Raw genomic sequence first — 21,688 nt, forward strand, 5'->3', positions numbered from 1 at the left:
CGAGGCTCCGTGGCCTAGTTTGTTGGTTTTCACCCAAATCCCATTCAAACACCAGGGTTTGGATTGGCTAAAGCTGCACACGTGTGGAACTGAAAGATGAGTAATTCTCAGAATAAAAGAGAAAAACACTGAATGACCCTTCTTTATGTTCAACTAAGGCTGGTTTAATCTTCTCATTTTGATCTGCAGTAACAAAGACTGTAATTCAGTGAAGAATAAGACTATTCACAGGACTACAAACATGGATTGTGTGAATGCCAGTGTGATTGAAATTCTGTACTGGCTTATACGTGAAACCAGTTTTAAATAGAGCATTGTGAGTGAGTGAATATAAGGAGCCTGTGGAAATGTCATGTGCCTGTTGTTACAGTAATTAGCATCACACCTGATAGAAATGAAACATGATGTTTATAAGTGTGAATAACACACTGCACAGAATGAACAAGATGTGAAGATATTTTTCTACCAGGGAAAAACTTGACAAAGGGATCGTCATCATGCTACACAGGAACTTCATGTCCTCTAAAGCCTTTGTTGCTTCATTGACAGGAAGGGTGGTCTCAAAAAAGTCACATTTTTAAGAGTTGATGCCAAAGACTTACATCTTTTGTCAAAAACCCTGTCAGTTTTCAGATAACTGTGTGATAACTGCTTCTTGCATAATTTGCTCTTCTGTTCAACCCCAAGGATCAAAACTGGAGGGTATTGTCGTTCCATGGCCACGTTAAGTCCATTTTTGATCAGCACCCAGCTGATCAAAGGAAAGACGAGACGTGTCTGAGCGTTTCAGCCGATGTGACTTGTTCACTCTCACCACTGACAGAGAACAAACAGATGAATATGTGGGCCTTACGTAACTCCCTGCACTGCTCAATGAGTTGACAACAATGAAAGTCATCAGCACTTTGAAGTATTGGAACATCACAGCTCGAGCTGAGAATACTTTCAGAATCTGGAGTTTGTGTGGATGTTTTGGTGCGGATACGTCTGAGCTGACGCATATTCAACCATTACTGTGTTCACCTAACCGAACCTCTTAATGGGAGTGCTCCGTGCACAGCAAAGAAACGTAATCCTACCTTTGCATAAGAGGAAAACAGGGGTCACACGAATTCTGCCTCTTGATTGGTTCATTACCTGGAAGAGAAGTGAAGTCAATACTCTACAGGTACTTTATCATTCTATCTGCAAGCCTAATCTTCTAAAGAAACCATGGGGACGTCGCCTGGTAACCTTTCATCTCACACCTTAGGCTGACTGATCTGTTTTCAGATGATTGTCTGTCAGGACCCCTAGCTAGCTCTGCGCTCGGTGCCACACTGTGAGTCATGCCTGAAGACACGTCCTGTTGCCGTGCGATGACAGCCTTTCCATTACCATGAGGAACATAACTGCCTCATTAGCCGAGAGGCAATCTGCTGAAGGATGGCTCTGCAGCCGCCAACAGTTCCAGTTCACTAACAAGCTTTCGAACTTTTCATACCTGATCCTCGGCTTTTTTTCTCTGCTTGGCCTGGAGTTTGCTGGATTCCTGTGATCTCATTCTTTTCAGGAAAAGTGGGTCACATGAAGGCACACTTTTGATACTGGAGAGACGATTCTTTTCTTTTCAGGAACCAGTTCAACATAGTTGATTGAGCCGTTGATTGGTAATCCGTCACCTCAGTGGCTTTATCGTCTACCTAAGCCATCTACAGTGCAAAAACTGAACTCTTATCAAGTGCGTATGTTTTAATTTGAGCTACATCCACCAGACAACTTAAGTAGAATGTCTTTTTTCAAGATATTAAAAAACAGAAAAGATGCCTAGACCACTTGTATAGAGTTGTCAAATTACCAATGAGGCAAGAATTTTCTTAAAGGATAAGTTCGTTTTTTACAGCTTTTACATTTTTTATAGAATGAAGTAGAACAAAATACTCACCCAGAAGGCTTTCCTGATCCAAGCAGTGCTTCGGGAGATATTTACATCCAAAATCGTGCAGCGGACGTCGGTATAATGGATCCATCAGGGCATAGACAGTGCTGCTCCTAAAACTGCATTAATCGTCCAAAAACTGGTGTTTTTCACCAATATTCCATCATGGTCCGCTCCGGGTTAGTGAATTATTTTTACAGGCATGAAACTAATTAAGAATCTTTTGTCTTATCCATTGGTGGATTCTTTTTACTTTCTGCAAGCAATTCAGGAGTCATTTATTGTTAGAGATGCACTGATCTGGTTCTGATATCAGGTATCAGTCCAATACAGTCTCAAATAGCTGGACTCGATGTCGATCACACTGGACTAATTCATAAGGCAGATCCATACAGCTCGTCTGTTTAACTTTAGTTAGAAAAAACGGAAGTTCAGAACATCATACTCTGTCTCATCCTCATATCAAGGAATTAGGATTGTAAAATTAAAACCAGTACTGGATCAGTATCTGTATCAGCTGATACAGAAACCAAGGTATCAGTATCAGGACTTCAAAAGTTGGAACAGTGCATCTTCAATGTTTGTCTTTTGATATTTTGGAATGAGACATTTGTCTAGACTTGTCAGGTGAATCTGGGTCATATTAAGTTTGATAAGACATTTTTTCTCAAATTGCATCATGGAAGGTTGGTTTAAAAGCAAGCTCAAGTGCTACTGTTAAGGTTTTTTTTGCATTCTCTTGTTGAACATTGAAGCAACTCATGTACATTTCACCATCCTTTCCTTTACTATTTGTAGCATCTTGTTTCAAAGGCTATTACGTACTTTGAATTTTGGACACTTTAATTATATCTTCATCAGATAACGTGTCTGCCTTTTGAGCTAAATGGAGCCATAATGTTCAACAACATCTCTGTTAAAGTTCGTATTAATTTCTGAAGATCTAAAACACTTTGTGTGCCCCTGATTCACCAATAAAACTTTTCCTCTTCGTCATCTTTTCAGATGTTACCCCAGAGCTACTAATGTTTACCAGAGCAAATTAAGTCAATGAGAAGGCACTGTCTTCACACAGATTGCTAATCAAGGAAGCACAAATGGTTGTCACTCACAAATTTCAGATACAAGTTCCAAAAGAGTCGCACATACTCATGCATGACTCGTAAAAGCGGCAGCAGTTTCAGATTTGTGACACCGTCATAGGAAAAAATGTGATGTTGCGAATTGCTCGCACCAGTCCGCTCCTCACGTGCATCAGCAGAGCAGAGATGATGCAAGGACATGAGAGGAAGGAAATTTTAGCCTGTTGAGGTACAGACTGTGTTATGTAAAGGTGACATGGAGAAACATGCGGTCAGCAATAACTGACAGCACTCGCTGTTTGAATCCAGCCGAGCTGTCGGCTATTTGAGAGCGATGACTTCACGCCCAGGCCTCTCGACTGTCTCTGCCACGAACACATCAGATTTCTCTGAGCAGATAAACAAAGCCTGTGGGGGAAAACAGGGACAGTGTTGATCAGTATAAGTTGTGTTTTTCCTCCTCAAATTTCTGCCCCCTCCTTCCTGATTCCTTAAGCTGCTGTCTGTGAGGGACGTGGTCGAGCTCGTACATTGTCTTCAGAGTAGACGAGGTTATTTGGCTGGTGAGGATGAAAAAGGAGAACATGATGTTCTCTTATCCTCCCTCATCTGTTGTCCTACAGCTCTCACTCCCTGCACATACAGTAATAACAGGTGCTGGATCAAGCAGTTAGTGTGTGTATGTGTGTGTGTGAGTGTGAGTGTGAGTGTTTTGTGCTGCTAAAACCAGTTTATCTTTGCTGACAAGCTTTGTCCTTCAGCTGTGCCTGGATACCTGTCACATTATTTTGCAGTTATGCTTTGTGTGTGTGTGTGTGTGTGTGTGTGTGTGTGTGTGTGTGTGTGTGTGTGTGTGTGTGTGTGTGTGTGTGTGTGCGTGTGTGCGTGTGTGTGTGCGTGTGTGTGTGTGTGTGTGTGTGTGTGTGGATACCTATAGAGATAACTAATTATGGAGACTTCTGAGCACATTGTGCACGTCACACACATGTGCACTCACTTGTGTGGCCTCTCTAACGTGTGTGTGTGTTCAAAGACAACAAATAGAGTGGGTCACTGCAGTGAACAATGGCAGAGGAGCAGGCCTGTGTAACCCAACACTCCTCTCCTCTTCCTCAATCCCCCTCCTCTTCCTCCTCTTATTCCCTTAGGATGTCCGCTCATAGAGATTTCATGAATTAGTGATGAAGCACACTCACTTGTTACACACCAGTCACCCGTGGGTGTTTCGGCATCAGTGTGTGGGGTTAGAAACAAACACTACATGCTATTACGGAACATGATCTGTGGAGCTTTCCCACGTCTCTGCTTATGCCAAAACATCAATTTAGTTTAGGCAAGTGCCCACTCTTTGTGTGTGTGTGTGTGTGTGTGTGTGTGTGTGTGTGTGTGTGTGTGTGTGTGTGTGTGTGTGTGTGTGTGTGTGTGTGTGTATGTGTGTGTGTGTATGTGTGTGTGTGTGTTTGTGTGGACAGCCTTATCAGTTATCACACATGGAGTTTGTTGACATGTGAGTCATAGCGGCTGGCTAACACTCATGGAAAATTCACCATTTAAAAACAAGCTTAAGTGGGCAGAAAGGCCAAACAGAGGTTTTGTTTTCGTTCTCCAGCTGATTATGTGAAAACAAACAACAGAGCAAAGGTTGCTGTTCATTCTCCACGTTGAAGTAGGAGTTTCACTGTAACTTAGTTGGTCTTACTTAAGATTTCTTGATACCTACTAACAGAATTTTGGTAAAGATCTCAGACAGTCTCCTTGACGTCAACCATTTCTGTCCGGTACAGAGTTTTGAAATTTATTTTTGACGAAGGCCATAACACTAATCTCAATCGAGCTTTTTTTAATGTTTGAAAAGGTGAAGGGGTCAGTCCTCAACCTCAGTTGATTCACCTATGCCCTTATATGGGCAAAACTTGTATGTTTAATAGCTCTGTAAATAATAATCACTAAAAATCCCCTCCCCTTCATACAGCCAATAGAGGAATTAGCTATTAAACCAAAGTGGTTTATTTTTCCGTAAAAATCCTCTTGTCTGGCTTGTGTGTACTTTCCAGTGTTTCTACTGACAGCCTCTTGTGGACTGTCAAAGAACTGCAGTTTTTAACATTTATGCAAAAGCTTCATGTCTTTTAGCCAGGGTTTTTTTCAAATAGTTCAAAAAACCTTGTCTATATAAAAATCTAATGCAAGGACCCAGGCACATGACTCAAAAGCTGCAACAAAAAAAGTCGCTATGAGTAAAAAAAAAAAAAAAAAAAAGACAAAGTATTCTCAGGAAAGTTCTTGCAAAGCAAAAAAGTAACAAAACAAAATCTCAGCCAAAAAAAAAAAACTTGGTTGATGGAGTGACAACAAAAAATCTCAGCCAAAAAAAAAACTTGGTTGATGGAGTGACAACAAAAAATCTCAGCACAAACTAGCTTTTGAAGATACCAACCAATAGAACTCTTAATAAATAGCTTGGCTTCAAAACTCAGACCTCGGCACACACAGGCACAGGACAAAAGGAGACACTGACCAACAGGGTGCAGGGGGAAACAGTGAGGGTGGGGACCACAATCACAAAGGTGGGACACACATCAGGGCAGGAAATCAAGTTTTTTTTAAAACAAATAGAGTGCATTACTACTAAATAAATCTGGGACAGCAAACACAAGACAAGACTGAACTAACAAGTGTAAAATTAACAGAAATTACGGGACATGAGAATCCAGGTGATTAACTCCCTAAATCTAGATCCTGGTAGCATTTTTTAGCTTGTTCTTTTCAAACCCAGATGGCAGCCATCTTTTCCTGAAAAGTTCTCTGATGAAAGTGGTTTCATGCTGATTCCATGTACGAGTGACAAAGAGGAAAAGCTAGACAAAAGCCAGTCATAGTGAAAAGACAAAAGAGAGAAAAACAAACCTAGAAAACCAGCTACTGCTGCTCACTATCACTTTGCCACAAAAAGCCACAGTCTGCAAAGAAGTCATTTGTTACTGTTGTAATGCAGCTTGACAAAAGAAATTAGTGGCTTTGGACGTTTCAGAGAACAATTTAAGGATTATCATTATAAAAGATATTTTTTCACAGAGTTTACGTTTAATTGTTAAGGAAAACACAGTCGGGAAATTTCTTGAAAATGCACACGAAGAGTTCAGATATTCACACATTCCAGACTTTTCTTCTTTCTCAGACTACACCTTCTATGGTAAACCAAATCTGAGAGCCTGACTGAAAACGCTACCTCAGAGCCTGGAGGTGAACTCAGCAGTCAGCCAGCTACCTCGAGGCATTTAGAAAGAGACGACCAGATGCACCTTTAAATGAGAGAAGACAGAGATAAAACAAAGAGAGGAAAGGTGGGAGGCGTATGCGTACAATGTGGAGTCTTCTTGTTCTTAAAATGCAGATTGTTTTGTCACAGTTTACACCACACTGCAGCACAACTGAGGTTCACAGCTTGTTCAATCATTAACAGCTCTGCATGTGTCAGACGGCGTGATGATGTGAATTTTAAGAAGAAATGGAGAAAGTTGTTACATAACAGTTGATCAAAGATGCTGGTAATCAGACAAGGACTAAGGCTCCTTAACCACCACAGTAAGTCATAAAAATTGTAGATTGAATTGCTGTAGATCCCTGGTATATATATATATATATATATATATATATATATATATATATATATATATATATATATATATATATATATATATATATATATATAGGTAGATAGATATAGGTGTAGGTGATAGAATAGGTGATTAGGGCTGCAATGATTAGTCGACATAATCGACTACGTCGACGAAAAAAAATCATCGACGCAAATTTTAATAGTCGACGCGTCGTATTTTTATTGTCGTTGTCACATGGTGAAATCAAATACCAGGGGGTAATACTCATTAGTAACTTCAGTTCACACCATGAGGTGCTGTGTTATTGGATACCTTTATGGGAAAAGATCACTAAGTTCATACGTGAGGAATATTGATGAGGAAAAATCTCCACTTCCAGAGAGCGCTGTGCGCTCTGACGGAGGCTCTGACGGAGCCTGTCAGCTCCCGGAGTTTAGCGTCTGATAACGTGATCTAGAGAGTCTCCTTCACTCTCTGTTACCGACAGTTTTTCAGGATCTAAGCGACAAACTAGTGTAAAAAATTCCCCTAACTTTTGAAAAGAGAGGAAATTTATCACTATCAAGCTCACACTGCAGCGGTAACACTCAGCGGGGAGGAGGAGGGGCGGAGTGTGCATGAGCGAAGTGGAAGTAGCGCATGTAGAGAAACGAAACTTAACGCGTTGTCATGGAGAGCTGGGAGAGAGTCAGACGGGATCATACAGAGAGCAAAGCCCCAATAAACAAATAAACATTAGAAAACAAGGCCAAAGTCACTAATAAGCGGTGTGTCCAACACTGCGTACAACAACTTAATTTCCCTGTTACCTGCTTCATTCAGTTTGAGATTTAGCCTATTTATTTTTTGTATAGCCTAGTACTTATATTTTTTCACGTCATCATGAATGAAATAAAGACAAACAAACAAACAAACGTGACACAGGGCTGACCAATCAGAGGAGAGAACCTAACTATGGGTAAATGCAGTAAAAATGCAAAACAGGTTGAATTATAAAGGTCTGCACCTTTTAAAGGCCAAATTAGGTTGAAACTCAAAATAATCGTGATTAATCGACTAATCGAAAAAATAATTGATAGATTAGTCGACACTAAAAATAATCGTTAGTTGCAGCCCTATAGGTGATATGCAGGAGACTATTCTCTATGTGCTTTAATTATGTGTCAGTTAGTAAAATGTATTTTAATGTCCATAAGTTATGAAAAAAGTGATAATGTTCACCATTAAATTTTTTAGGAGTGTGTAATTTTACAATAAACAGTTAAGCTTTTGAATAATTGTTTCAAAAGGAGGTATTTTGCTTTATTAAGGTTTATTCTGTCCCTTTTGTATCACCAGCGTTTGTTCCAGCGTCTTTTCTTAAAGAAAAACATACTTCTTCCACAAGTGTTTTTGAAATCCTTTATTTTAGCCTCCATCTGAAACGCTTTGCTTAGAGGTCTCTAGAGGTCCATGTCCCACAAGCCCCCTCCCCTCTGATTGGTCAGTCTCCTTGACGCCTGTCAGGGCCTTGGTGTTTGAGGCCCACCCTTCTAGCGTGTCTTAAAATCAGTCAAGGTTATGGTTATGTGACAATGCCATCATTTCAGCAAGTTTAATGAAGATCTCATGAAGATCTTGTGTAATTTTTGGAACAAACAGTTTCGATCACTTTAGTAAATAAGTAAGTAACCTTTATTTGTATAGCACTTTTCACAGACAAGCGTCACAAGTACCGACTGATCCAGGGATTTTTGCAACATATGAACATGTAACAATGTGAAAATCTGCACACATTGAAGTATGAACATCCAGCGTTATCCCTTTGTATCTCTGATTAAATATTGAAAATAATAACACCGCCTCTTTAAAGGGGCTTTCATTTTATTCCTGTAATGGTTTTTCTGCTTATAAAATAAGCCAAAATCCCATTAAATTGAAAACACCACATTTCTTTAAAAAGAAAGAAAGACAGTGACTAAGATATTCCTCAGACTACCACCAGAAATTGTTCACAGTTCTTTTTATGTCTCAGACTTTAAGACAAATGAAAGCCAAACTAACTTGATACCGAGCATTCAGCTAGGTGTTGAAAAGTTGAAGGATGTCCAGATAGAAATTACATCATGATTTTATATGATTGGGACAGCCTACATTTTGAAGATGTGGCTTTTTTGATGTGTTATTTAATCATATTAAGTATGATCATTTCTATTTTTTTTGATACTGTAATTATAAAACCCACCGAGGACTATCGGGACAATCAGAAACTGTTGTAAATACGTGTTTCAGAGTGCTGAGTTTGCAGATAACCTCACTAAGCTGTCACTAATGTGTCTCCTTCAGGTAACAAACACTCTTTCCATCCTGGTCAGACATGCTGTGTTAGCAAAACAAGGGAAGAGCTGATTCTCACCAACTGAGTTAGGGGAAAAAACATCCTCAGATGATTTCAGTTATTGGACTTGTGAGTAAAATTAATGGGAAAAAAAACCCTGGAGTGAAATCATTTGCTAAGTTTTCCTTTCAGCTGTGAAGGAAGAACATGAAGCTGAATCTGAATCAGCCTTGACAGGGACTTCACTGGAGTCAGAGTGGAAGATTCAGACCATCCATCCATCTTGTTTCTTGGAAAGCTGACGTGCTTTCACTGTCACTCTTCCGTCTGTTCTGCGAGGTGGTCAGTTAACAGACAGAGAATATGTTATAGCTGTGGATTACTCAGAAACCAGCTCTCCCAGAGGCCTTTTCCTTTCACCCTCCTACTGAGCTGCTTGATTGAGTTCACATCCGAGGAGGCAAATTTGGCACCTGTGTTGAGGCTTGGGTGATAAAAACATGGTTCATCCGGGAATAACTCATATGAGTATAAGTAAAGACAACGTGTGCTGCTGGAAGAAGAGGGGGGAGAGGACGGAGGGGATATAATCAGAGAAAGGAGGAAATTGTAAGAACAAAAAAATGGATGATGACACAGACAGCATCAAAGAAGATTGCGAGAAAATGACAGGAAGTTGTAAATCAAATTTCCCTGTCAAGTCAATAGCTAATGAAAAGGCTGCAAAAATAGTCTGAGGCACATTTTGTGCTCTGAGGGAATATTTCACAGAAACATGAGGAAGGAATTGTTGGTTATGGTTATTTGAGACAAACACACAAATACAAAAGGAGCTGCTTTGATTTTCTGGAAAAATAAGATAATAAGTATTTTTCAGAATTTTTTTTTTTTAGTTTTCTTTCAAAATTGTTGGTTGAAGCTCAGATCATAAACCAGGTCTACTCATTTTTTCGATCCTTGTCCCGGTGTCTGAGAGTAGCAGCATACATGACGAGACATCATCCTTCAAAATAAAAGATGCTCCAAATCTCACCGTTTCTTCCCCTTGTCTGTTTTATCTCTAACAGGAGAGATTTGAGGCCTTGTTTAGGATCTACGATGAACAGACGACTTTCCAGATGTTCAAAAGCTTCCGGAGAGTCCGGATCAACTTCAGCACCCCAGAGGCCGCAGCCCGGGCTCGCATCGAGCTGCACGAGTCCGAGTTTAACGGCAAGAAGCTGAAACTCTACTTCGCCCAGGTGAGTGACAGCGGAGGGGTCATGAGAAGGGCAGGCGGGAAATGGACCATCTGAGCAAGGTGTCTGCATACAAATCAATGCAAAACAGGAGCGTAAACAAGGAGAGCCAGGTGGCTGTCTCTGAAGTCACGTCCCCTTTTTCTTTTATTCAGTTTCTTTAGGCTGTCCTCTCTGTGCTGATCTGCACCTGAATGCTTCCTGAAGCCACCAAAACCTCCCGTCATATCCCATCAGTCACGATACAACTCACAACTGTATGAAATCTGTCTCAGCTGTGTGTGTGTGTGCACATGTGTGTGATCTCTGAAGGAAAGGGAGAAAAAAACAAATTGGACAAACAAATCTGTAACGTGTCTGTACTGTTTAGACGTAGATGTATACTTGGAATGTAAAGATGAAAAATCTTAATTCAGCTGAGTGAGGACCCCTCATCTCAGTGCTTACACTCTGCTAACAAGACTCCAGCAGATGGCCCTGAATCACCAGTCAGCATTACCACCTTCAACAGACTCAGCTGTGTTTATGCAAGCTCCAAGTATTGACAGATACTGATACAATCCAACCTACCACATGGTACCTTGTGGCCACTACAACCCCACAGTGGGAGTGTATGGGTGACGAGGGCCAGCACATCTTCTGGGTTATTAACTGAGCACATCCCACTGATCATACGCACATGCAGAAAAAAACAGAAGAGGTGTCAGGGACGGGATAAGGAGGGCCGGGCCAGGATGAGGAGCAGGTTTGAGCTCACTCGCTACTCCCTCTCTGTGAATAGTGAAGACGGGAGAGGGAGTTAAAGATATATGAGTTTGGTTCGTCTCTGTGTTATGGCCAGTGTTGATTTAGGCAACAGGTTTAGATTTAGTCTCAGCGCTCTGATGAAAATACCTGTTAGTTTTAGTTAAGTGTTAGCCTGGACTCTAGAACCCAAAACAATTTAGTCTAGTTTAAGTCAATATTTCATCTTAACATTTCTTCAATCTTTACAGGCTGTATGTATTCATTGTCTCATTAACAAAGACAAACTAGAAAAGCAGTCAGAGAGCGCAGACCTCCACCAAGCATATTGTGATTTTCACACTACACTTTCGTCCTACTTTATTGTTAATTTGTTACCTGACAGTGTTGAAATTTATGATGACCCAGTGCATATTTCTTATTCCAGATCTTAGTATCCAGAAAATTGCCAGGATCTGGATCATACTTTTACATCTGTCAGAAATGATGGTGACCTTGTCTTGTATTGTTTTGCAAATCAATCCGACCGTTTATGGTGGAGTTATATACACATATGGTGAAAACGGCCCTATCTCACAATGATAAAGAATCCTTAAAAAAAGTCCTCGATCCAGACAGTGATCCAGATCACCTCCAAAATTTAATAACTTCTTCCCTATCCCATTTTGAACATTACCTGAAAATTTCATCAAGATCCGTTCGTTACTCTTTGAATTATGTTATTCACAGACAAACAGACAAACTATCCCAAAAACATAACCTCCTTGGGGGAGGTAAATATACGTTTGCCAGTCTTTACCAACTGGCAATTTTTTTGGGGGGGGTCGTCACTTGCCATGGAAATATTCATCATGATTTTCATCAACAAAATTAACACTGGCATTCTTTCTCTTCATTCAGACCCACTGACTTGTTCTAACAAGAGATGCACCGATCTAACTTTTTAAACCCTGAGACCAATACTGATACAGGGTTTCATAATCAGCCAGTACTGATACTGATACTGACTCGGTCTCATATATATCAGTAATTTACTGTTCTCTACTCCTTAATATGAAGATGAGACTGAGATTTATGTCTTGGCAACTTCCGGCTAGCATGACATACAATTTAACTGTAAACCTCAGCACTGGATTAAAGAAGCACTAAACTTGTGAAGTATGAAATATCTCCAAACTGCTTACTGCTTTAGTTAACTCTATCCACACACACAGTTCCTCCAGTAATCCATTTGATGTTCATTTGGTTGAAAGTACCTAAAAAACAAAATAAATCTGGTTACCTCAACTCTTATTTTTAAAGAGAATTGAACTGAGTTAATCCTTATTTCATTTCACTGCGCAGCACGTGGACTTGCATGAAGAGAGCCATGCCTCTGATGTATGTCACCTTCATGTTTCCACAAGAAAAGCAGCTCAAAAAGCTATTTTGACCTCAAACTCACTTGGCCTGCTTCTTGAGGAACAATGAGTCAGCTTCTTAGTGTTGCTACAAGTACATCATGAGCCATGAACCCTGCCAAAGATAGTATATGTTGATTAACATCAGTATCAAGATGTTTATGTACCCGAGTCAGCGGGAATAATAATTTACACAGTCATTCCCCGGCAGGTGACCAAACAGAATTATTTAATAGTGCATGGTGCAACAGGTTAGTTTAAAAACACTAACGTGTTGATTTATGAGGATGTTAAAGTTCAGACAGAAAACCAGGGTAGGTTTCTCAAGATGGTTAAAGAAACCTATAAGACCTGTTGTTTTTTTTTATCTCTCACAGATCCAGAATGGCGACGAGGACATCGACAAGTCGTACCTGGCCCCCCCTCAGCCCACCAAACAGTTCCTGATCTCACCACCTGCCTCGCCACCTGTGGGCTGGAGCCAGAGTGAAGACGCCACACCCGTCATCAACTACGACCTGCTGTGTGCAGTAGCCAAGCTGGGACCTGGTCAGTACTCAGGAGTTATTTTTTTAACGACTTAAAAATCCACATAAATAAACACAGACTGTGGGAAAAGTGTGTCATGATAATAAATCAGTGAAATGTGAGTCACCTCTGCGGCGTCACTCACCGTCAAGCAGGAAATAATTTCATGCTCTCAGCAGGGTGGCTGAAATTAGAGGTGTGTGTCGAGGAAGCAGTTTGAGAAAAGAAATGAGCTGAACATTGTTGAATAGTCACAGCTTTTCATGTGAGCTTTTCCCGCTGGCTTATTATTCACGTGTGGGAAACAGTATTATGTCCAAAGCACCTGATCACTGAAATAAACGTCATTATGAGCTGACAGGTACTTTGAGAACTACTTTCCTGAGCGTGACGTTTAGCAGAGATGTGTTGCCTTTGTGTTACTTTGCGTGTGGAGCAACATCAATATGGCGTTGAATGACGTCATCAGTCAGTGTCATCTCATAGAAGAACATGTACCAGTGCTTGTGTTTTGCATTACATGGGTCAACAGAGGAGACGACTCTTTCCTAGAATCTCTGAGTCCAAGTCCTGAACAGCATTCAGGATTTAATAACCAGAGATTATGCTAACAGTAGCAACCATTGGTGTCATGTTCGGCTAACAGACTCATCTTTAATATCTAAAACTTATATTACCTTTATGACCTCGGCTCACCTCTGAAATGAACATTAAAGATGAGCTGCTGCTTACATTAGTGACCTAGGGGTGAAGTTACCTATCAGGTGGTATTAAAAATAAAATTGTAGGCTGAGATCCCAAACATGCAGAAAGAAATAACTGATTTATCCCTTTTTCAACCTTACTGGATTTTTATTATACTCAGCAACACCCACAACCAGAAGGTGAACTGACAGTTGTGGGTCTAAAACAAATGTCGACCTCAAGGCCCGGGTCAAATGTGGCCCGCCATGCTATTTTATGTGGCCCACAATAGATAAGTCAAAAGGGTGCATTGACCATAAACTACATTTCCCATAATACCTACCTACTCAGGTTACCCACAGAGTGGCAGCATCCAGCCACTAGATTACAGTGTTTTCACATCAGTGCCATATACCGATAGTGGAATTGAAAAATAAAATAATGATCCCAAAATGTCCAGGAAGAGAAAAGTTGATGCAGATGAAGCCTGTTTCAAGAAAGATGGGAAGGCCAATATAATGTTTGTGCTTCAAGGAGAAAAAACCTGTATGTCTTTTGTTTTATGAGGCTGTGGCAGTTGTCAAAGAATACAATCTACATCAGCATTTTGACACCAAACACGGAGCTAAGTACGCCAAAGTGAGTCTTCAGGAAAAACAGCAAATAGTGCAAGATTTAGAATTCAAACCAATCGCAGCAAGATGTTTTCAAGAAAGCCATAACCAATCACAACTCAGCAGTGAAAGCTAGCATCCCTTACAAAAGAAAAATATATGTACCAATATATTTTTTTAAATGTATTGTAATATATTATTGATATATTATGATATACATGGAATAATATATTGAGGGCATATATGCAATATATTATACATTCATGAAATAATTGCAATATATTGCAAAATATACAAATGATTGCCGCTTTCCATATATTGCAATATATAGGAAAATATAAATACTAAATCTCATATATGGAAATATATTACCTATTATATAACATGATATTTTCCAATATGCTGCAATATATTTTTATTCGTAAGGGTTGATTGTGGCTGAAGAAATTGCCCGTGCTGCAAACTCTTTTTCAGAGGGTGCATTTTCGAAGTAGTAGTTGCATTTACTTTACATTACATTTAGTTACATTTAGCTACATTTTTTACTGTCTTACGGTTACGACTGGCTCTTTGAGGGCAACCATTATGCTGATGTGGCCCTCAGTGAGCATGAGTTTGATGCCCCTGGTCTAAAAGATAAATGTGAATGAAGAAGAAGACAACAGCTCAAAGGCTAATCACAAATCAGTTTTACCTTTGTAATGGGACTCACTGAGGTCTTATACTGGCGTATTTTGCCTTATTTATGGAGGCACTCTCTCTGCTCACATAACATTTGTATTCTTAAGCAATTTCTTCTGTTTCATGAAAGCCATCCCATAGTACAGAAACACCCTCATCACACTGTATGAGCTGAAATCTAATTAATTTTTTACTTTTTACTTTTAGTACAAACTGTTTCAGACTAAATATGAGCTACATTCCCCTGACAAGACCAGTTAAACATTTTATTTGAAGATTTAGATACAAAAATGGCACTTGAATTCCCCATTAAGAGTGACGAAATCCGTTAGTAGGTAAGATAAACGTACAAGATATTCTTAAATCAAGGGACTTGACAAGCATTTTTGTTCACCCATTGGCACGTTTTCAAGCAAATCAGTTTTTTAAAAAAGACTTTTTTCTTGAACTGTCAGGTGAATGTGGCTCATACTACTTCTAGTAAGACTTTTTTTTTTTTTTTTTTTTTTACAAAAACATGAGACATGAATTTTTTCTTACATTTCCTGTTTTATCAGTGCAGGTTAATTAGTCACTTCACAAAATGAGAGGGGAGAGGTAAAGACAATAATAGTAATAAAGGATGGATGTCCTGAATTTCCCCTCGGGGATAAATAAAGTATTTTCTATTCTATTCTATTCTATTCTATTCTATTCTATTCTATTCTATTCTATTCTATGTGAGAAACTGCAGTAGTCATATGAACACAAAGAGGTAATTCTACCTCCTTTTTATTTATGTTTATGCAAATAATCATCAAATCACACAGTGAGCTGTGGCTATCAGTTTTTTTTTACAGGGGGTCATCAGCTGTTTGTTTTGGCGTCACTCTTTTACCTTAATGTAGTGTCACAATAGATCGACCCCAGGCAAAATGAAGGACACTGCTTTTTAAAGTTGTCATCAGATAGACACAGAGCATTCAACCTTGTTTCAGCGCAATTAAAGCCTCTTTCTCCTTCACCTTTCATTTTAACTGAAACTGACAGATTGCAGGAATTCAGGAACCACAGACATTAGATTTTAATCTCTGACCTCAGTCACTGGAAATGCTCTGTTGCAGATTCCAATGAAGAAAATAATACATTGAGGTTAAGTCAACAGGATTTCATCGTTTGATTATGATACAAATCCGTTTCACTGCATCACTAACAGATCTCTCTGCAGCTCCCGTGTTTTTGTATCTCTAACACGTGTAGGCAGCAGAGCTCGACACAGTTAGATTCAGACGCTTTCAAGATGTTTCCTAACAATCTTGTCCCCCTGCAGCTTCTCTGCTCAGAGATCATTTTGGCTCTGTCTGCCTTGTGGAAAAGATGTTAGATTGCACACAATAAACACACACCTTGTCCTGTCTGAGGCGTGTGTATGTGTGTTTCTTTACGTGGGAGGACATTAAACTGAATCATCTGTTTTTGTCGCTAAGATCCTTGAAGATTTCCACACACTCACAACCATGCATGCCGCACTTACAATTTTCCAGCTCACAGGATCACTTTTGATGTATTACCATAGCAACACGGGGCATCAGGAAGTGGCTTTGTCCTTGGTCTCACATCCTGGAATCAGATTAGGGTCGTGCTGAAGCACGGCGCGCTGACTCCCTCTGTCAACCCTCCGCGGTAACAGCAGGACTCCCATTCACTGTCCGTCTTCCTGTTTGGCACCTTAGAGGGAAAAAAGCTACGAGACCAATTTCCTCCTGTCTGCCAGCTGTCTGATCTCATCTCCATGGCAACTGTGATACAATCGAGCAAGTGTGTGTTTTCAATCTGAGTCCGCTGAGTTTGGCATCTGCACAAATACCGGGGCTATTCTGAGGGACGCTGTTTTGTTTTCACTTGAAGGCTTGTCTCGGTGCCTGCCTGATCGCACACAAAGACCCACAGACGGGAGGTGGTTTTAAAAAGCAACAAACATGAAGGAAAAGAAAAGTCTCACTGTACTGAGAAAAATCCTGCAATAAGATACAGGCAGTTATCAAAAAGTCAAAGCCCATCAAGCTGAAATCTATCGCAGATTTATTTACCAACCTCTGCCCTCCTCCTCATGTCCCTCCTCTCCTCTCCTCTGTCTGTCTTCCAGGAGAAAAGTACGAGCTCCATGCAGGCACAGAGTCCACCCCCAGCGTGGTCGTCCACGTGTGCGAGAGTGAGACGGAGGAGGACGAAGCAGCGCGGCCAAAGCAGCAGATTGTCCAGACCAGACGTCCCGACGGCCCCCCGAAAGTCTTCAACTAGAGAGGCCTCCCCGCGACACCGGCGCGGCCCCCCTGTGACCGCCCCTTAAGAAACCAACTTGCGACACACCTGCCCTCTCTATCTCTCGTCTCTGCACTCACAGAGAGCGCCGACGCCCCTCATTTCAGTTCAACTACAAGCAAAAACAAAAACCAACAAACATTGCTCGAGAGACGGTGTTTGTGGGGAGCGTGGCGATGGGATGAGGCGGCTTGAAAGGGGATGGATGAGAATCACACACACACTCATCACATTCTTGTGGACAGCATGGGGAGCGGCGGGCATGCTTTGCCTCTGACCCCACCAACCCCCCTTTACTGCAAGAGGGGCTGGGAGTAAACCTGTCCCAACGCAGGCACCTGTCACTTTCACACACACTCAGCTCTCATTGCTAGTCAGTATCTCTAGTTCTAGTTAGCTTGTTAGCTTGTACCTCTCCTGTCGTCTCCTTCTTTGTACAGTAATCTTCAGTTGAGGTGTCACCAAACCTCTTCACAAGACATTTTTCTTCTTCTGTTTTTCCTCTCAGACTATAAACACAATTATTTGTGTTATTTTTTTTCATTTATTTGCATATCTGCTGGTTTGTCGCTTCAGCTTGCATTGAGATCGAGTGTGTGATGTTCCCGCTCTTGTCTGCATGTATATACTGTATAACAAAAACTACGTACAGAAACACGAATACTAACAAGATATATCAAGAAAAAGGAACTTATTTAACATCACACACAGCACGAAGCGCCATATGTGACTAACAAAGTTGTGGTGGTTTGATTCTTGTTTTTTTTGTTGTTTTTTTGGCTTGATTTTTGCTTTTTGTCTTTTTATTTGGAGAGGTGTTGTTTTTTCGCTGAACTACTTCGATGTGTATTCTTACTATGTATTTGATACCCCAATACTTTTTTGCATGCTTAGTTATCGCTGTAGATGAGGAGCTGAGGTGTTTTTTTATTGATGTTTGTGAAGACAAGGAAACAATGTGACACTTTTGATGACAGTGCAAATCTCTGCACAGAGTTCAGTGGGAAAATGATTTTGTTCGTCTTTGTAAATCAGCGCTTGGTGAATCAGAGACAGTTCACCCCCCTCTCCTTCTTTTTCTTTAAGGGGTTTGGAGAGCAGATTGTAGATTTGTTGTATTTCACATCCTTGATGTCTTATGTTTGATGAACTCACCTTTTTGTGTGTCAGGATCTTCTCCTGTAACCATCCACCAATTGTGTTATTTTGCACCAAGTATCCCCCTGTATCCTCCCAGCATTCGCAGAGCTCTTGGCCGTCTCCTGCTGCGCACCAGAAAACAAACTGTGCTGCTTCTTGCTGTAAATATCCGAGCAGTAGATTTGTGAAATAGTCCATGTAGATTTTGTAGTGTACCTGAAAGCATTTTGCTGAGAAGGGAAAATTTGATAGCTTCATGAGATACCAACCAAAGTATTCACTCATACATCACTGATTCATTTATGATTTACTCTTTAATTATCTATTAGCAGAAAGTGCTAACTGTTGCACTTTAAACTACTAAACTTCTAACTCTATTTCTAATCTCAAAATCAGTTTAAACTCAAGCAAATCTCCTAAAACTCATAATATTTCTTCTTTTCTCCAGCCTACATCATATCCGTGTTTAGCTCCTCCTTTGATTAAATACTTCAGCACTTCAAAAGCACCATAGGTAAACTTTCCTCACAGGGCTTTTTGGCGTCTGCAGTGAGTCTAAACCGTATCTGTCATTAGGCAGCATGAAATCTAACCTGACTATTTTTTGCTGTATAACAAAATTAGCGAGCAAAAGAGAAGTCTGTCTGCATGTGAGCACTTTATCGTCAGTGTTTAGTTTGTTCCTTCTTCTACAACAGACGAAGCACATAGCATTTCTTTTCTCTCTGTCTCTCTTCTCTGTCTTTTTCTTTAATCTCAAGCTGATCACCTGGTTAGCCTTTTCACCAGCATTCTGCAGTGAGAGAAACACTCCACTTCCTTTTTGCTTGGGTGAATTTCAGAGAATTTCAGGCCTTCGTGGATAAATGTGAGTGTGCTGCTGTGGGGATGTAAACAGAAAGTACATTCATTTTATCGTCTGAGAGAGTAGTTCTTTAAAAAAGCGTGGTGTACAGTTTTATTGGCACTACAGTGAAGCTGTGGCGGTTATCTAAGCAGACCGGAGCAGATTGGAGGAACTACCGAGGCGGGTGATAAAAAAAGAGGAAGCAGCGAGAGGAAGACACTCGTGAAGATTTTTTTACTCTCTGTGGTCATGGTGTTTCAAACTGGGTGCATTATGGTCACAGTTTAAATGAAAATGTATATTTATGTACATATGCCAAGTGTTTTTTTGTTGCTGAGGCCAGTCCCAGTGTGCAGTTTGTTACGGCTTCTCTTGGCAATGTTGTAATGGAAAAAAGAAATGGAAAAAAAAAATCTGTTTAATAATGTCCTTACAGTTGCTCAATCAAAAACAAACTGTCATTGTGTTGTGTTCAACATGGACTTGGTTTGAATGTTTCTTTTTTTTCTGGGGAACGTCTACTAAAAAGGTCAATAATGCCGTTTGTCACTGTTGTACGGTTTCTGTTGAAATATGAATATTGTGTCTTGTATTGTAGGAAATCCAGAAAACAAAGTAGCAAAACAAGCAATAATTTACAGTTCTATGATACCAGTATGTGTATTTTCATGTTCTGTACTTATTTCTCAGAGATGGTCTCTGTCTCTTACAGTATCCGCTTCTATTTGTGTAGTATAATAGCAATTTGTTTCACATAGAGAAATACATAAAGACCTATTCTTAAAAGCCATGTTCAGTGTTGTTTATTTTAGGAGCTACACATTGAGGACGCAAACACAGATATTACAAAAAAAAGATCTGTTTTTTTATTTCTCTGACATTAAAGGTACAATGCAAGGCATCTGTTGTTCAGTTACGAATTAATGGAAAGGTGCAAAGTTATTTCAAAACACATACAGCTAAAGCCATCTATGAAATATTTCATCATGATTCAATCAAAAAAAAAAAAGAACAAATCAACAGCTACCCTTTAGAGAAGCCAAAATATTTGGAGCTCCATTCATTGACTGCCTGCAGTACAGGTCAAAGACCTCAAACTCCACCATGTAACTGAATAAAACATGGGTCAACACCATAGACCATAAAAAAATATGGACGTCATCTTGCTCAGCTCTAAGTGAGGTCATTACAAAAACGGCTCCCCCTGGTGGCTGGCTGCAGTATAGTTCACAAAAATCTCTGTCCCCAGTCATTCCAGACGAGCTGTGGTCAAACTTTAAAAAATGAATACTCCTCATAGAAATTTTTCTTACATCAATTGTAATATTGATTTCAAGATACTTTTTGGCTGCCTCGTGTTTAAGTTCTTTTTTATGAAAATTTTCAATTTCATTATGTAACAGAGGTTGAAACAGGGTTTTACTTCATGTTTTATAATGATTGACAGCTCACAGCTGCTGCTGTTTCCAGGAATAGTTCATCAGGAAGGAGAGCCAAGAAGAGGTTAGACTCTCGAAAGAAAATGTACAAGATGTTCTTCTTACTTCAAGAACGTGATGAGCAAATTTTTTTACCCATTGGCACATTTTCAAGCTCGGCTCCACTCAGATCCCCTCAAAGTCCCTCAGAGTCTCTACTGCACAGACTCTAGCTGCACAATGGCTGCACCTGTGACGAGGGTATTTTGGCATCAAAACCGTACAATGGTAAAAGGCGGAGCTGCACTGTCCTATCTATATACAGTCTATGGTGAAGGCCAAAAGATATCAAAATAATCATCCTCAAACATTTTACATCTTATTTGGTTCAAATGTCATAAAACCCAAAATTCAATAACTGTTCGATAATGTAAAAAAATGCAGAACCTGAAATGTAACAAATGGTTATATTTTGGGTCAGTTGTTACATTTTGGGGGTTTTATTACTTTTCGTTCTTAATTACCTCCACCAAGGAGGATATGTTTTTGGGAGAGTTCATTTTTTTGTGTGTCTGTGAACAACATAACTCAAAAGGTAACAAACAGATCTTGATTAAATTTTCAGGAAATGTTCAAAATGGGATAAGGAAGAAGTGATTAAATTTTGTAGGTAATCCAGATCACCGTCTGGATCCAGGATTTTTCTAAAGGATTCTTTATCATTGTGAGATAGGGCCGTTTTCACCATATACGCACATAACTCCACGATAAATGGTTGGATTTCTTTGCAAAACGATACAAGACAAGGTCACCATCATTTCTGACAGATTTAAAAGTATGATCCAGATCCTGGCAATATTATGGATGCTAAGATCTGGAATATGAAATATGTACTGGGTCATCATCATTCACAACACTGTCAGATAACAAATTATGGTACAAACCTGCAACTAACACCAAATTGTTGCAGACAGTCTGCTGAAAGGGAGTATAACATTGAAGTAGGACTAAAGTGTTGGTGACGATCACAATATGCTTGGTGGAGGTCTGCACTCTCAGAGCGCTTTTCCAGTTACATTTCGGGTCTTTGTTACAAATCGGGCTCTAATAGACCCTAAAAATGATAAAAGGGTAAAAGGCTGTGACATGACGTGTT

General features: G+C 40.0%; 1 protein-coding gene across 2 annotated transcripts in view; it reads left to right on the top strand.

Annotated features, from left to right (window-relative positions):
• The window catches only part of rcan3 (regulator of calcineurin 3), a 57,341-nt gene extending 37,438 nt beyond the window's left edge, over nt 1-19,903 (top strand). For both annotated transcript variants that reach the window (XM_074692826.1, XM_074692824.1), the window contains 3 exons: nt 10,005-10,178; nt 12,697-12,868; nt 16,952-19,903. In XM_074692826.1, the coding sequence (XP_074548927.1) occupies nt 10,005-10,178; nt 12,697-12,868; nt 16,952-17,106 (501 nt within the window). In that variant the 3' untranslated portion in view covers nt 17,107-19,903. The remainder of the gene's footprint in view (nt 1-10,004; nt 10,179-12,696; nt 12,869-16,951) is intronic.
• The last annotated feature ends 1,785 nt before the right edge of the window (nt 19,904-21,688 follow it).

The sequence above is a fragment of the Halichoeres trimaculatus genome, unplaced genomic scaffold (assembly GCF_033239565.1).
Source record: "Halichoeres trimaculatus isolate MK-OKI-2021-1 unplaced genomic scaffold, fHalTri1.1 fHalTri1_scaffold_17, whole genome shotgun sequence".
NCBI classification, from domain to species: Eukaryota; Metazoa; Chordata; class Actinopteri; order Labriformes; family Labridae; genus Halichoeres; species Halichoeres trimaculatus.